The sequence below is a fragment of the Pituophis catenifer genome, unplaced genomic scaffold (genome assembly GCF_029215685.1).
Source record: "Pituophis catenifer annectens isolate HBS135680 unplaced genomic scaffold, rPitCat1.0.hap2 SCAF_7, whole genome shotgun sequence".
NCBI lineage: Eukaryota > Metazoa > Chordata > Lepidosauria > Squamata > Colubridae > Pituophis > Pituophis catenifer.
The window spans coordinates 77,323,121-77,340,226 of NW_027256887.1; the positions used below are offsets into that span (position 1 = coordinate 77,323,121).

The 17,106-nt window shown below is 39.0% G+C and overlaps 1 protein-coding gene across 1 annotated transcript in view; it reads left to right on the plus strand.

The window, feature by feature from the left end:
- CACNA1C (calcium voltage-gated channel subunit alpha1 C) overlaps nt 1-17,106 on the plus strand; it is a 476,362-nt gene that overhangs the window by 324,153 nt on the left and 135,103 nt on the right. Inside the window, 2 exon segments of the mRNA XM_070946686.1 lie at nt 5,407-5,497; nt 16,768-16,794. Of these exon segments, the coding sequence (XP_070802787.1) occupies nt 5,407-5,497; nt 16,768-16,794 (118 nt within the window).

Here is a 17,106-nt window from a genome sequence, read left to right on the forward strand (position 1 = left end):
TTTCTGTTCCTTGCATTTTTCCCTGTTTCAGTCTAGAGCAGATGTTGAAGAAGGCATGAGAACTTCATGAGAGATTCTCTTATTCTTTTCCATTTCTGTTCCACAGTAGGAGAAAGAAGGACTATTTATGATTAATTCCCTCTCTTCATTTATCCTTCAGGTTTTGTTTTGTTTTTAAATCATTATTAAGAACCCTATTTCAATTAGGAAGTAAATGTGGTTTAGTTTTTAGTTGGCACTTTTTGCTTGGAGTTTTGGTTCCTTCCTTCAACTCCTTGGTTTTGGCAGAAAAGCTCTGGTTGACCAACATATTTCATCAGCTACTTTCCTTGCTTTCTGTCTGCCCGGCTACCCCTTTCTTTTTAGTTTCTTCTTTTCCTTTCCTTTTTTTTTTTTCTTTTAAGCTTCTTTCCAGTCTTAAAAATCACACAGTTTACCTTGGAGTTGAGTATATAAGATTTTGGCCTCCTTCAACCTCCATGTATTACCCTTTGGTGAATGTTTTGACTATCACAGCAAAACTCTGCATTAACCTAGGATTTTCAAGTTAGCATGCATAAGAACTGATCGCTTTACAATCTAATGTCTACCGTGAAGTTTCTATATGACTCTGTCAGCAATTAACTTTAGCAAGATCCCTTAAACTGAGCAAGGGATGAAAATCAATGTTGTTTTAATCTATTAAACACAACCTGAAACCTTAACAAAATGTTCTTTATAGCTCATTAAAGAGCCCATTGCCAATATTCTGTAACTATTATGGAAAAAAAGTAGCTGAGGTGTAGCAGGGAATGAGATCTAAAGAATGATGAAAGTCTTTGATAAGGATCTAGTAATGCTAGCTGTTTATTCATATTACAGTATGAGAAAATATTAAGAATTTAATGCATCCAAATTATTTAAATGACCAACTTAAAAAGAACTACAATAAGCACATAATTATGTTAAGGTTTAAGACTTTTGATAAATATTGGAACACGTGCTAAACTTTATCAAGAATAACAGTGCCTTATATACAAAATAGGGACGCAGTGGCTCAGTAGCTAAGCTTGTCGAACGAAAGATCAGCAGTTCAGCGGTTCGAATCCCTAGTGCCGTATAACGGGGTGAGCTCCCGTTACTTGTCCCAGCTTCTGCCAACTTAGCAGTTCAAAAGTATGTAAAAAATGCAAGTAGAAAAATAGGGACCACCTTTGGTGGGAAGGTAACAGCGTTCTGTGTGCCTCTGGCGTTTAGTCATACTGGTCACATGGAGACGTCTTCGGACAGCACTGGCTCTTCGGCTTTGAAACTGAGATGAGCACCGCCCCCTAGAGTCAGGAACGACTAGCACATATGTGTGAGGGGAACCTTTACCTTGATATACAAAATGTATCTTTGAGAGATTATATTTTCTTTCATTATGTTTATAAAATATTTCTCTTTAAAAATTATCATTCTTTATAAAATTAAGCTGCAAAGTGATAATATCCTGGGCGGAGAATAGCCGTGACCAATAACCATTGTTTCTGATTAGCTCCTTAGCTAAAATCTTTGGCAGTATAGGTAGTCCTTGATTTACAACAGTTTGTTTCGTGACCAAAGTTACAGTGGCACTGAAAAAAGTGATTTGTGACCATTTTTCACACTTACAACTATTGCAGTATCCCCATTGTCATGTGATCAAAATTCAAATGCTTGACAGTTGGTTTGTATTTATGAAAATTGCAGTGTCCTGGGGGGTCCTGTGATCACCTTTTGCGACTTTCTGACGAGCAAAGTCAACGAGGAAACCTGATTCATTTAACAACCATGTTACTAACTTAACAACAGCAGTGATTCACTGAACAACCGTGGCAAGAACGGTCATAACATTGGGCAAACTCACCTAACAAATGTTTCGCTCAGCAAGAGAAATTCTGGGCTCAGTTGTAGTTGTAAGTCGAGGACTACCTGTATTGAAAGCCACTGGTGGTTGAATAGATGTGAAAAGTAACATCCTGTTAGCCATTGGTGGCTAACAAGATGTTACTTTTCACATCTATTCAACGCTCTAATATTTAGGAAAGATAGGGCACTTATCTTGGTTTTCAAGGTGTACAAAATAGGTTGCTTTCTGACATAGTATCAGCTACACAGTGGCATTATTTGTTGTCCTGTTTGAAGGGAAGAAAAGAAGACATTGTTTTGTTAAATGAACAAATCCATGCAAATCTTTCAGAAGACCAGACTAGAGTTTACTTTGAAACAGGGAGGATAAAAATCAATGATTTTTTAAAAAAAATCAAAAAAATCAGTTTTTTTTAATTTAAATCGGATTTTTTTTATTTAAATCGGATTTTTTTGATTTTTATCAAATTTATTTTAATAAAAAACTTTTGGGGTAAAAATATATCGTAAAATAGTTTTCTATTTAAGATACATAAATAATTTAGTTTATTCAGCATGAAATGGAGCTTAGTTATGTAGCAGGAGGCTGTATATTCTGCAACACTGGGACTATCGGTGAGTCAACAGTGGGTCAAAGGAGTAGCAGAGATGACAGTTGCTCTTTAAAAATTATGATTTAAATCGAGTTGATTTAAATCAAGCCTTTTTACTAGTGATTTAAATCATGATTTAAATTGTGATTTAAATCAACTCGATTTAAATCAAATCCACCCTGCTTTGAAACTTACTGAAGTGAAATAGTCACCTTTGTTTTACTGAGTATTATAGATTACTCATGAAGAATTCAACTGCAAACAAGCTCATTCCATAGGCTCATCAAAAGCTGAGGGGGGTCATCCAGTTTGCAGAATAGTGAACATATATAGTTTGTTTTACCTGCAGTTGTAGTTTCTAGATGGTACACACACCTTCATAAAGATTTATGAATTATCCTTTAATCTCTTAGTCTCGCAGTTAAGCTTCATACCGACATTGTGAATTAAATGCATGAGGCGTGGCCTGCCCTATTCAAATTAGCAAGTGCAGAACAATATATTATTCGTTTCATCCACAAATAGGATATTTTATGAAGTATCCAGATGTTCATCTTTATCTATGGTACATTGTTTTAATAAAAGAGGCAAACATGGGAGGAAGACTGTTATACTATAGAGCACGGGTGTCAAACTCGATCGTGTCACGTGGCGTATCATGACGTATCATGATGTTTTTTGCCTTAGCGGAGCTGGGGTGGGCGTGGCCTGTGTATGACGCATCCGGGCCGCGGGCCACCAGTTTGACAGGCCTGCTATAGAGGAACAGTGGGAAAAAACCAAATACACTAGAAAATATGAAAATAGATTAATACCTGAAGTTTTTATCACAAAGCACTAATTTTATTGGTCAGATCACCCATCTATAGGATGCAGGTACAAGCCAGCTGAGGCACATTTGGGCACAAGCCATGGGTGGGCAGCAGACACAGAGATAATTTGAATGATAAGATAAATTTGGAAAGAAGCTTGTTTTAATGACCCAGAATTCAACATGGGGGAACGAGCTCCCCCCAGAGATACGGAGGATCCCGGATCTGTGCACTTTCCGCCGTGCTCTTAAGACCTTCCTATTCCAGCAAGCCGGCCTGGCCTAATTTTCTCCCCTGTTTTAAAATTCTTTTAAATCGAAATTTTAATCTGTTTTAAATTATTGGGATTTTTAATTGTCTCGGGCTAAATTATTTAATCTGGTTTTAATTATGTTTCTAACTTTTGTATCTATGTATTTTATTTTGTGCCTGTTTACCACCCTGAGTCCTTCGGGAGTAGGGCGGTATAAAAAAAAAAAAACATGAACCTTTTCTCTTGCTACCATAAATTTGTGTGCTATTTGTTCCTTTAATATTATAACATCTGGCCTGTAACTTATAGGATAGCTTATAAGATTCTTAAACACAAGGCAGTGCAGGGCATGATATGTGATGTGTTTCTCAATTTCAGCCACTTTAAGACGGTGGACTCCAACTCCTAGAATTCCCCAGCCAGTCATGAAGTTCATCATGTTAAAGTTGCCAAGGTTGAGAAACACTAGTCTAGTGGTTAAGACATTACATCTCTTCAATGCAACCTATAAGTCAGGGGTCTACAACCTTAAACACTCAAAGAGCCATTTGGACCCATTTCCCACAGAAAAGAAAACACCAGGAGCCACAAAACCTGGGTGGGCGTGGCCAATTTGACATCACTCACTTCCACCAGTCACATGACACACACTCCCTAGCCACGCCTACCCAGCCAGTCATTAGGACAGAGAACCAGTTGTTAAAAAACACTGGGAACCACAAAATCCTTTTGATCTCTCTCTCTCCCTCCCTCCCCCCCTTGTATCTCTCTCTGTCTCTCTCTCTCCCCCTCTCTCGATATCTCTCTGTCTCTACCCCGGACGCTTCTCCATCCCCCGTTGTCGCCCTTACCTTCTCAGGCCAGGTGAGGAGTGACTGGGAGGGGAGGGCGAGGGGCAGGGCCAGCCAGTGGTGGGATCACCCGACAGGGAGCCAAAGCAGAGGTCCCAAAGAGCTGCATGCGGCTCCAGAGCCACAGGTTGCTGACACCCGCTATAAGTAAATCTGGCTGGGGAATTGTGGGAGTTGAAGTCCACCCATCTTAAAGTGACTGAGGTTGAGAAACACTAAATATGTGGTTGGATGGATCGATGGATGGATGGATGGATGGATGGTAGCCTTTATGTCACTGTTCAGTGGAAAAGATGCTAAAGGAATATTAGGTGTTGATATAGTTGAAGAAAAAGCTCATCATTGGGAAGGTTATATCTTTGCAATTCATAAGAGTCAACAATCAGAGATAGTTGTCAAGTATGCAACTGGACAGTGTGTTAAATACCCAAATCTCAAAATATACAGGTAGTCTCAGTTACTAACCATTTGTTCAGTGACTATTTGAAGTTATGATGGCATTGAAAAGACAGACTTGTAACCAATCCTTAAACTTGTAGTTATCATGCAGTCATCATGGGACATTTCACTTTATAACCACATTGCTTAGCAACAGAGCTGATGTTGTAATGTAAATTGAGTGCAGTCATGTGATATTTCACTTTACAACCACAGTGGTTAGTGACAGAGTTGCTGATCTCAATCGCAGTTGGTAAGTGAGGACTAGCTGTATGTGTATGTGTGCGTGCATGTCTGTGCCCGCGTATATGTGCATGTGTGTGCGCGCACACAAACACACTGTACGTATAAACTGACAATTGAAATTTGTTTCATTGTCTAGAGGTTACAGGCCTTACCTGAGATTTTTATTTCGATCACATACTGTAGGTCTAAATCTTAAAACTCCATTCGCTTGCTCGTGCTTCCTCCTCATACTTAATATGTGCCTTTCTGCTAAGCCGGTGCTTTTGCTGATAGTAAAGCTCATTTATGCAGGACGGACTAATTACCAACTATCTATTTCTTTTTCTTTCTTCTGACCCTTGCAGTGAGCATGCCCACCAGTGAGACAGAATCTGTGAACACCGACAATGTGGCGGGAGGTGATATTGAAGGAGAAAACTGCGGTGCACGACTGGCGTGAGTTTGACTCTGTTTATATGATGCTGGTGTCCTCTTGATTCCAAGAGGAAGCCTGGATGAGATAAGAGGGGGCAGGGAGAGTATCAGAACTGTCTGAAACTGTTTCTTCCAAAAAGAATAAAAGTGAATTTGGAGTGATTCACATTTTCTGTCAGAGAACATTCTGTCATAAAATATTATAAATGCATCAGAAAATTATTCCTATGACTCTGCACAAAAGCAATGTTCCAGTATCCGCTTCCAGCATTTCTTAGTTGTTTTTTTTAAAAAAAACATTCATATTTATAGAAAGTGACATTAAGAAGAATTTCTCAAAAAAATTTCCTTGACCAAGCCATACATTTGATCTGGACAAGGCTCCTTTCAGAAATTTCAGACTGCATAGAGCAAATTAAAGGAATGCTAAAAATTAATCCACTTTTCTCCCTTAAGAATAATAATACATCCAATCCTCGATTTACAATAGTTCATTTAGTGACCATTCAAAATTACAACAGCACTGTAAAAAGTGATTTATGATGGTTTTTCATACCTACGACCAGTGGTGGGATTCAAATAATTTAACAACCGGTTCTCTGCCCTAATCACCGGCTGGGTGGGTGTGGCCATGGTGGGGCATGGCCGGGGGTATGACAGGCAGCACTTGGCCTCCTGCACCCCCCCGGGAGCAAAAAACGAGTCGCAGTAGGGGCACCGGCCCCCTGTGCCCTGTTTTGGGCCTAGTAGGCCTCCCTGCAGCCTCCTGGGAGCAAAAACAGGTTGCGGGATGACTTCGGGAAGGGGAGGGGTGGGGCCATCCAGCAATTTAACAACCGGTTCTGCCGAAGTGGTGCGAACTGGTTGAATCCCACCACTGCTTACGACTGTTGCAGCATCCCCTGGTCAAGTGATCAAAATTCAGGCGCTTGGCAACTGACTCATATTTTTGATGGTTGCAGTGTCCTGGGGTCATGTGATCACTTGTTGTTTTTTGAACTTCTGATAAGCAAAGTCAAGGGAGAAGCCAGATTCACTCAACAACCATATTACTAGTTTAACAATTGCAGCAATTCACTTAACAACTGTGGCAAGAAAGGTTATGAAATGGGGCAAAATTCCCTTAACAAGTGTCTCACTTAGCAACAGAAACATTGGGCTCAATTGTCGTAACTCGAGGACTACCTGTATCTTCCAGAGAATTATTTTTTAAAAGTGTGAATGCTAGGAGAAACATAAAAATATATGAGAGATACAGATAGCATAAAGTGTATTTGGTGAAGCATATTTTGTCCCAGATTAAGATTCCTTAAAAATAAATTATGTTGCATGTTAAATGTTCACCATCCTAAGCGACTGAAACTAAGTACAAGCTTTATCCTTCATTTCATATAAAAACATGAAGGTAAGTATAGTTTAGACACATACATCACATTTTCTATTTCATGCTAGCATAACATAACCTTGAGTATTTCTCCAAGTTAGAAGTGCATAAATGCTCCTCTCTTTGTTTAGGTCAGAGTTCTGTTTCTACCAAAATAATTGTAATAAAATCAGAGTTTGCTGTGATGGCACGTCTGTTTAATGCTACTTCTGTAAATCAGAAGTATTTAGAAAAACTCAGGCACTCACAGCGATCATACCTTTTGGTTGCACTTTTTGTTGTTACAGTGTTCCTTAATTACTTCATAATGAGCAGTTTTACACAATCCCTTCAGGTGTTGAAAACCGAGGCCAAAGGGAGGCACAGATCCTATAATCTCATCTCAGTCTCTTTTTCTTGAATATGCACAGAACTGGTTCATGAGTTTCTCACTGTGCACCCCTTCCCTGGAGTGAGAACCAGGATTGGCTTGGTTAAATAAATGGCAAATTGGCTGTGGCAATTTAGCTGTGGCTAGTTATCCCATTCCACAGCAGGGTAGGGATGTCCTTGGATGCTAATTGCTATAAGTGTGTTGATTCCCTTCGAATGGATAAGAATTGGGCAAGGAACTGACAAGGTTGAATGAGGAAGGATGCCCCTGCCTGCTGTTGGGAGCAGCAGGGGAGGGGTGCCTTTGCATGTTGTGTATGTGGTAGTGTAGTGGGGAGGTGGTTACTGGGTACCAGAGGTGAAATGCTCCCGGTTCAGACCGGATCACCCGATCCGGTAGCGATGGAGGCAGATGGTTCGGAGAACCGGTATCCCTGCCCCCCCATGCCCGGCTGAGCCGCGCAATCATCAGAGGCTTTTTTTTTAATTTTTAAAAGCATTTTTTCTACAACCTCTTCGGCCAAAAAAATGCTTTTAAAAATAAAAAAAAAAGCCTCTGATGGTTGCACGGCTCAGCTGGGATCGTCAAAGGCTTTAAAAACCTCTGATGATCCAAGCTGAGTTGCCTGATCAGCAGAGGCTTTTTTTCTTTTAAAAGGCTCTGACGATCCCAGCTGAGTTGCCTGATCGGCAGAGGCTTTTAAAAGAAAAAAAAGCCTCTGCTGATTAGGCAACTCAGCTGGGATCGTCAGAGGCTTTTGAAAGCATTTTTTACAACCTCTTCGCCGAAGAGGTTGTAGAAAAAATGGTTTTAAAAGTTAAAAAAAATGGCCACGCCCACCCAGTCACATTACCCCACCACCACCAAGCCACGCCTACAGAACCGGTAGTAATTAATTTCAGATTTCACCACTGCTGTTGGTGCTGAGAGCTGGTAAGCTAAAGTTGCTTGGGGTGTGGATCCACAAAAATGTAGATTTTTATGTATTTTTTTTCTAATATCTATTGTTTTTGTATCTGTTGTTGTCTCTGCCTGTTGTTTGCCACCCAGAGTCACCTTTAGATAGATAGATAGATAGATAGATAGATAGATAGATAGATAGATAGATAGATAGATAGATGGAGAGAGGGAGAGAGGTTATACTTTTAAAACCATTGTCAGTTGGACCAGGGAGTTCTGATGCTAGTTACTAGGAAGGGGAAAGGCACAAAACAGATTGAATTAACTCCTTGAAACAAACATAATTGCCATTTTTGTGCTTTTTAGTTTGTCCAGAAATTCCATAGATCTTTTATACATTGTAGGAGGAGGATTATGGTTGTTTATAACAGTCAAAAACCAGGAGGAGTCTGGAATATCCTTTTCAGGATGACAAATATCATTAAAAGTCATAACCTTTCATTCTGATGAAATGAACATATTCTCAAAAACTTACACCTTTTGATGAAATTTGTTACCTTGAAAAGAATCCATCACATTCCCTTGGACGCATCTTTTTAACAGATTTCAAATAGAAATAAAATTTTACATAGAAATAGTCACTTGGAATAACTGCAGAAGGTTGTCTGAAAAAACAATAATTGAGAAAGTGACAAAGATCATTTTGTAAAATAACTAGGAAGAAAGAGTTTATATGCAAAAATATAAACCATGGGAACAGAATTGTATTTTGAAGCCAAAAGCCTGTAATCTCTTCCCAAATGAGATAAAAACTAGCTTACATAAATGCTTTTCATCATGATTCAAAATAGTATTTTTCAGTGACCCAGAGGTCGGTAAGAAAGCAAGATTTTCCCATGCACTGATCTATGCAGTGTCTAAAGAGGAATTTGTGTTATACAATCACTTGATTGTTACAGTATATATGAACTGGACTATAATTCTGGAGCAGTGCTATGTTAGGGGTTATTTTCAGATCCCTGGAATTAGACTGATACAAAATTCAAGTCAACTAATTAATTCATCTGTTCTACATACCGTGTTTCCCAGAAAATAAGACCGGGTCTTATATTAAATTTTGCTCCAAAAGACGCATTAGGGCTTATTTTCCGGTTAGGTCTTATTTTGGGGAAAATATGATACTAAATGCATCCATCTGGCTGACAATCTTAACTGGGGCTTATTTTGGGGATAGGGTTTATATTGTGAGCATCCTGAAAAATCATGCTAGGATTTATTTTCCGGTTCGGTCTTATTTTCGGGGTTAAACAGGGTAGTTTAAATTATTTGAAGTCTACTACCCTACAGAGATGCTCAGCTATGTCCTTTGCTGAAATCTTGTTTGAGAATAATATATAAATACAGTATCAGAACTAAAAAAAAAAAAAGCTCACTGAGCTCAGCTTGCTTAGTTCTTCTGCAATAACAGTTTGTCAAGAATTGTAGTTTGCAAAGCTGACTTTCTATGTGAGAAACCTTGGGGGCGGATGGGGGGGAATTCATAAATGTTATGTCTTGAAAATCTTATCAATAATGGAACTACTCCATCAGAAGTAATCACCAAGCTTTCAGTATATTTTTTTCTGGACAATTTACTTGGTGCTTTTCTATCTGGTGGAAGAAGTCCTACTGAGACTCCCTTTGAACACAGAGTCTGAAGCTGGCAATAGATAACTTTAAAGGACAGCTTGGATTGTCAAGCTTAACAGCACCTTGATCAAAGAAAGCATTGTGGTTCTTTGGATCCCATTTGATTTTCAAATCAAAGTTTGCCTCTGTCACACGCACCTGATTTGAAAAAGGCTAGCTTAAAAAAGGCTTATCACATTTAGACATTAGTAAAACAATGCACATTGTGCTATGAAAAGGAGATCTCGCTAAAATGATTCGATCCAAAATGTAAAATGATTTAAAAGCACTAATGCTTTTGGAGGAAATATTGACAATGTTAAGTTCACCCTTCTCAGTTTTGTATGCAAAAAGACACAAACAGATGCAATTGAAATTGAAGAAAGTTACCTCGGTTTATTTTATGGGATAGACTTAATTAACTTTCTTAAATGAATGTTCTTGACGTTGGCTAGATTATACCTTTATTTGAGAAATAATCAATGTAAACTAAATGAGATTATATTCATGGTGAGCAAATCCTGGGCTTCTAAAATAAATGTGCTTTTACTTTTTAGAGTGAAAAGGACTCCTGGCTAATTCTGTTTTGTTATTTAACATGATTGATTGCATTTAACTTTATGGATCTCAGAATATCACTTGCTGGATTGGAAGGGAAATTAATGAGAAATTAGTTCTCAGATTTCATCTCCTTATAGGGCAGTGGTGGCTAACCTTTTGCTGTCACATGCCAAAAGCGGGGGGTTGTGCGCACGCATGCCCACACCCATAATTCAATGTGCCCCCCACGCTTGCACATGCAATTTCCCTGCGCTCCCCCTGCTTTTGGCACACAATGGCAGAATGGGCCCGGTAGGTCTGTTTTTCGCCCTCCCCAGGCTCCAGAGGGTTTCTTGGGGGGGGGGACCGGAAGTCAGGAAATGGGCCATTTCCTGCCTCTGGAGGGCCTCCAGGGGATGGGGAAGTCCGTTTTTGCCCTCCCTAGGCTCCTAGAAAGCCTCTGGGGCCTGGGGAGAGTGAAAAACAGGCCTCCTCCCCACCCCCGGAGGCCCTTCCTCCAGATCTGAGATAGGGCAACATTTGCGTGCCCACTGATATGGCTCTGCGTGCCACCTATGGCAACATTCGCGTGCCATAGGTTCCCAATCACAGTTATAGGGTATTAACAAGAGCAATGGCTTTTATGAAGTATTCACTATACTTTAGCTTTGGTCTGGTTATTCTATTTTAACATCTTAATTCTGGTATCCAAGCATTCATAGCATGTATTCACAACCCCCCACATCATTTTAATAATTAAGTAAAAGTAGCTAAACTGCCCAACATCTTGCTGCATATCCAAGATGTCTGCAGTTTTGTGTGAGATTTTAGAAAAGGTTATTTTTTTTAAAAAGGCATTTATTTACTTAACTAATTTTTTAAATTAATGATAAAGAACACAATAGTGCAGTGGTGTCCTCTGGCATAAAATATTGCTAGTCCCTGCTATTCAGTATAAAACTGGTTCTTCAAGGATTTGCAGAGGCCAACGGTCCTCTGATTACAAATTGACAAGCCCCTTTTTAAAGAAACCATAATCTTTGAGATGCATTGGGACTTTTTCGGATTCCCCAAGACATCATGTCCTTTCACACCCCTTTTGGGCCACTAACCAAGCCTGTGGTGGGAAACATATTATGGATTGTTCTCATAACCATAGCGTTATTAGCATAACAATACTCTATGTGTTTGCTTACTTTTTAATCAAATATGAAGACCCTCCAGAGATGACCAGATAAAAAGGACTAGGACTAGGCAAAATTTGGATTCAATCTGTAGCTTCCTAGTCCCAGGAAAAGATGTTTCTGGTGCAGAACGCAGAAAGCAGTTATTTCTGAAGGGGTGCCAGACCATTCTGATTGAACTAACAATTGATTTACTCCAGCACCCTACTTCCCATAACACATAAACATTGTATGAGGTGGGTCATCGATCCCTGAAGGTGCTTGATAACCCACCAAAAACAAGTTACAGTTTTACGGAACGATCTAATCCAGTGATGGCTAAGCTTTTTGCCATCATGTGCCAATAGTGTGGGGAGCGTGGGGGGTTGCGGGTGCGGGTGCCCACATCCATAATTCAATGTGTCCCGCCCTCCCCCGCATGTTCACGTGACCCCCCCACACACACACTTCCCCCTGCTTTTGGCACACGACGGCACTGTGGGCCTGGTAGGCCCATTTTTCCCCCTCCCCAGGCCCCAGAGGCTTTCTAGGAGCCTGGGGAGGGCAAAAACAACCTTCCCCATCCCCCCGGAGGCCTTCCGGAGGCCGGAAACAGCCAGTTTCCCGACTTCCAGTGGTACCGGAGGGCCTGGTACCAAAATCAGTTGGCCGGTGCGCGCATATATGCTGGATCTGAGCTAGGGCAACACTCGAGTGCCCACCAATATGGCTCCGCATGCCACCTGTGGCACCCGTGCCATAGTTTCGCCATCATGGATCTAAGCTGTACCCAATTTTTTTGTGAGAAATTTCACCAGGAGAAACAGATAAAAAAATGTCAGTGCTGCATATGTAAAGTTAGGGGTGAGAAGGGGATTATTAAATAACCTGTTGGCATGATGGAGAGCATTAGCTGCAGCTTTTAAAACCTACAATAAAAATACTACATGCATAAAAAGTGAAATAACAGTCACATCTATTAGCTTAATTAGATAAAAACATTTTCAAAATACTGCTCAGCTGCTTTGATGCAAAAAAGGCTACATTATGTTCACCCAGTGGGGCAGCGTATGATTTGAATTTCATTTTTCTAATGAGGACCAGTTTAAAATTTTAAAGGGTCTCTCTAGGGCCTGATAATTTTGATGGATCTGCTTAGAATTCTCTGATCTACGCTCTCCTGCGATACAACAATACAAAGAGGAATTCTCACTCCAGCTAAAGGAGACTGCTTCGGAATAGTGAAAACCTTCTTCTCAGATCTTTGCTTGCTTCATTTTCTGATTTTGCCATATGCAGTCATGACTCTTGTTTTTTATTATCTAATACCCCGAAGTTAGCAGTGTAGATCCATAACCTTCATTTCACACATGAGCAGATTATGGAGAGATCTATTTGAACTTTGATCCATTTACTCTTCCTTTGCTCTCTCAATCTATCCCAATGTAGCAATAGTTTAAGGCTTATTTGGAGATTTTTTTTTCCATAAATCTTCATTTTTATATATAAAAGAAATACACTGACATTCCAGAATAGTGTGGCAGAATCTCCAGCTAGAGTGAGGGGAGGCGTGAAAAGACTGGTGAGTCTTTGTAGGGAAGGAAATGACAGAAGCCAAACCTCACCCGAACCACCCCCAAGAATTCCCAAAGCCTTTATCTAACCATTCCCAAGAGAATGTAGTTAATCAGGTAAGATTCTTGTAAATAGGTAGGCAACAATAAAGAAGCAACTCTGTTCATCTCACATTGTCTTTTTGGTTCCTTGTGCCTGACAATAGGGACTATACTTCTATTCTCCATGCTTTTTCTGAAATCTTCTATCTATATTCTTGAATACAGTGATCTTATGATAATGTTTCAGTTTCCAGAGTACGATCTTAAGCAACCAACCATTTTCAAGGAGAGCATCAGGAATTGATTAGAAGTTGTGAAGCTCACTGATAAGAAGCCAGAGGAACTATGGAATTAAATCAAATAAGATGATAAGGATAAATGTAAAAACACACTGCCAAAGAAAAAGATGAAAGCAAACTGGGTAGCATAAGCTCTGGTGGAAATAGCCAAAAAGAAAAAGGAAACCAAACCCAAAGAACACAGAGATTGTAGGGAGAAACATAACAAAGAAATTCACAGAGCTCAAGAGACAAGAAGCAGTATCATAACGTAAAAACACATCTGTAAAGACTCTGAAACAGACATGGAAAAACAAGAAAAGCTTTCCAAAAGATTTCAAAATTCAAAAGAAAATTTCATTTTCCATATCTTTTGATATACTAAAGAACACAAATGAACAACTAGAAATTGATTCAAAGAACATCAAAGATGGAATGGGTATACTGAAATTCGGCACAAAAGAGGTATCCACACCTAAGATGTATTTCAAGATATTCCCTATTTAAAAGTTCTCTAGAACTTAATAAGAATATGAAGTTACTCTGGCTTTCTGGTCATTACCAAGTTGGAAGTCTATAAGAATTGAGAGAATAGCTACAGAAATATGAAAATAATCTGTAATGCTTCCAACCAAACTATGCCAACAAATTTGGGGATAATACAATGGCCAACAGATTGGAAGAATACCAAAGAGAAAGAATTAAAAGCAAACAATTGGACACTATCCTTAATTTCCCATGATAGCAAAATAATGCTTAGAATCATCCAATGCAGATTAGAGCTTTACCTGGAAAGGGAGATGCCAGATGTTCAGAAAAGGCCAGGTGTTTAATATGGCTTTAGAAAAGGCCAAACAAGAAACATTATTGCAGATGCATACTGAATAATCGAGAAAGCTAAAAAGAAGTCAATATCTGTGTCATTAATTATAGAAAAACCTTTGATAGTGTGGACCATGTCAAGCTGTGGAATGCCCTTAGAAAAATGAGAATTCAAGGACATCTAATTATATGCATGTAAGGAAGCCACACATATGTTGCAGATTAACACTTAGTAGGTAGCAATAAACATCTTAGAAATGATATTCTGATGCCGTGATGAATAACTATAGAGATAAAAATGATGCATGCAATGCAAGTGGAAGATGGACTTTGAAGAAGCAGGATAGAAAGAGTATGTAGGCCTTTGAACGTTGAGGCAGGGGAGGACTGAAAATGCCATGTATAGCCAAGATACAAGAAATGGATCAACAAACAAATCAAGAATTCTCACTCAAAGTACAAATGACCAGGCTCAAATTAGCATATTTTGGACACATTATGAAAAGTCATAGCTCTCTAGACATCTATAGCAGTTGAAAGATGGAAAGAAACAGAAGAGGACAACCAGCAACAAGATAGATGGACTCAATTTTATCGATGGATGCAATGGATGTACTACTGGAAGACCTGAAGGATCAGAATGGGGACATATCTAGACAAAAACCATGTAATAGCTGAAAATTGACACTGACTTGATGACATATAATCAATCAGTGAATGGTTTATAAAACGCCACTAATGAATCTTGAATGTTTCACATTGAAAGGCAGTAAGCAATAATGGGAACTTGCTTATTGTTTGCTTTTTAAAACTATCAAAATTTGTTTTTCGTGATATCTGCCATTTTTTTAAAAAATGTGATTACTTCTTCATCATGTTTATGACATCTACTTTTCCTCATGTGAATGTTTCTTGATCAAGTAGCATGCCAACATTACCCTCCAGGTTCCCAAATTATCACATTTCATTCTTCAGAATTTCAGGTTAACATCTAGCAACATAGATATTTTTCTTCAGAGAGTTTATCCCTCTACTACTCTCTTTGGCCCATCATTGGAATCATTTTGTTAAAGTTATTTCTGTTTTCTCCAGAGCTGATGGATTCCTGTTATTCTCACAATAAGGGTAGGTAGGTGTAAAATTACTAGCCCTTGTATGATCAAGTGTGTATAAGACCACATGACAGATGTAGTCATTTTTAAAAGTTTAGCCTCTAATGGTGATAGGTTCATTTTTTTAGGATCCATTTGTTATGAAATAACTAGCACATTTTCTAATACATAGAGGGACAATAAGCTTGGAATTTGGTTAATTAGTTTCTGGAGCTTGTCAGATTTACATGAGTGCTTATGGTATTTTTAAAGAAAGTGCAAGCACATTTAACTTGATTGCTCATCATATTTGTTCCATAGCTGTGGCTCACATTGTTGCCCATTCTGCCCCTTTCTTTGCTACCATCTGGTTTACTAAACCTGGATTCAAGAAAAGAGTTTCATACTATCTATATACTACTAAAAACCTCTCCTGTATATTTATTTGTAATCTTCAGTTCGTCCAAATGGTGCATCAGAGGGGAACTTAAGGCACCACAAATGGGCAAACTTCAAGAATGGATCCAAAATCCAGGACCTATTACTCCTTGAAATTAGAATTCAAGTATTGGAATTTCAAGGATCTTTAGAATAGTTGTCTTCAAAAAGTTGTGGCCAGTGCAGTGCCACCACACCACCATGGCAGGGGTGAAATCCAGCAGGTAATGACAGGTTCTGGAGAACCGGTAGCAGAAATTTTGAGTAGTTCGGAGAACCAGCAAATATCACTTCTGGCTGGCCCCAGAGTGGGGTGGGAATGGAGATTTTGCAATATCTTTCCCCCAGGAGTGGGGAGAGAATGGGGATTTTGCAGTATCCTTCCCCTGGAGTCGGGTGGGAATGGAGATTTTGCAGTATTCTTCCCCTGCCATGCCCACCAAGCCATGCCCACCAAGTCACACCACACCCACCAAGCCACGCCCACAGAACCGGTAGTAAAAAAAATTGAATCTTACCACTCCACCATGGTCACCCATTGTCAAGTGATGTGATTTCTCATGTTCCCTGCCAGTTCCCCAAAAGCAAAATTAATGGGAAATCAGCAGGAATTCAGAAATCACTCTGATTCCCGTTGCTTATTTGCTGAAATGATGACCCAATGTGGCATAGGCCTAATACAGTAGTGTATACCAGTCTGAGATGGCTGAATCTAGTTAATATACAATGAATAGTGACCAAGAGAAAGCATGATGGGGTCACATGTCTAATGATATAAATGAATGTAATTGATGTGATTATGTCATAACACATGTAATATCGCTCTTCCGTCCCCAGCAGACACTCTCTCAAATATGATGTATAAGCAGAAATTAGTTACATTGAAGTATTTAGGTGTTAGGACAAATAGTAGCAAAGCTAGTTTTTAATAGCTATGTAGATCATTCTCTTTTTTTAATTATGTTGAAGTTAAGAAATTACAGCATGTATTTATGATAATGATTTGTTTTCCTTTCAGGCACCGGATTTCTAAATCTAAGTTTAGGTAAGCATTTCAATTTTTCAAAAAATGTTCTCTCCACTTCCATTGATGCTTATTAATAGGAAATTCTCATAGATCTTCTTGTTGTGAATAGTAATTGCTTATCATAAATATTCTGCTGACTAACATTTGTGATCAGTAAGGTTATTCAATCTTCCCATTTAATCAACAATTAATTATTCTTTATATTAATCTAATGAAGACAAAATCTAATAAAGTATTAAATTGTTGATTACCAGACTCTATATGATCTTGTTAACAGTAATGTGATTTAAATATCATGTAAATGTGAGAAGGGAAATGGCTATTGGAATA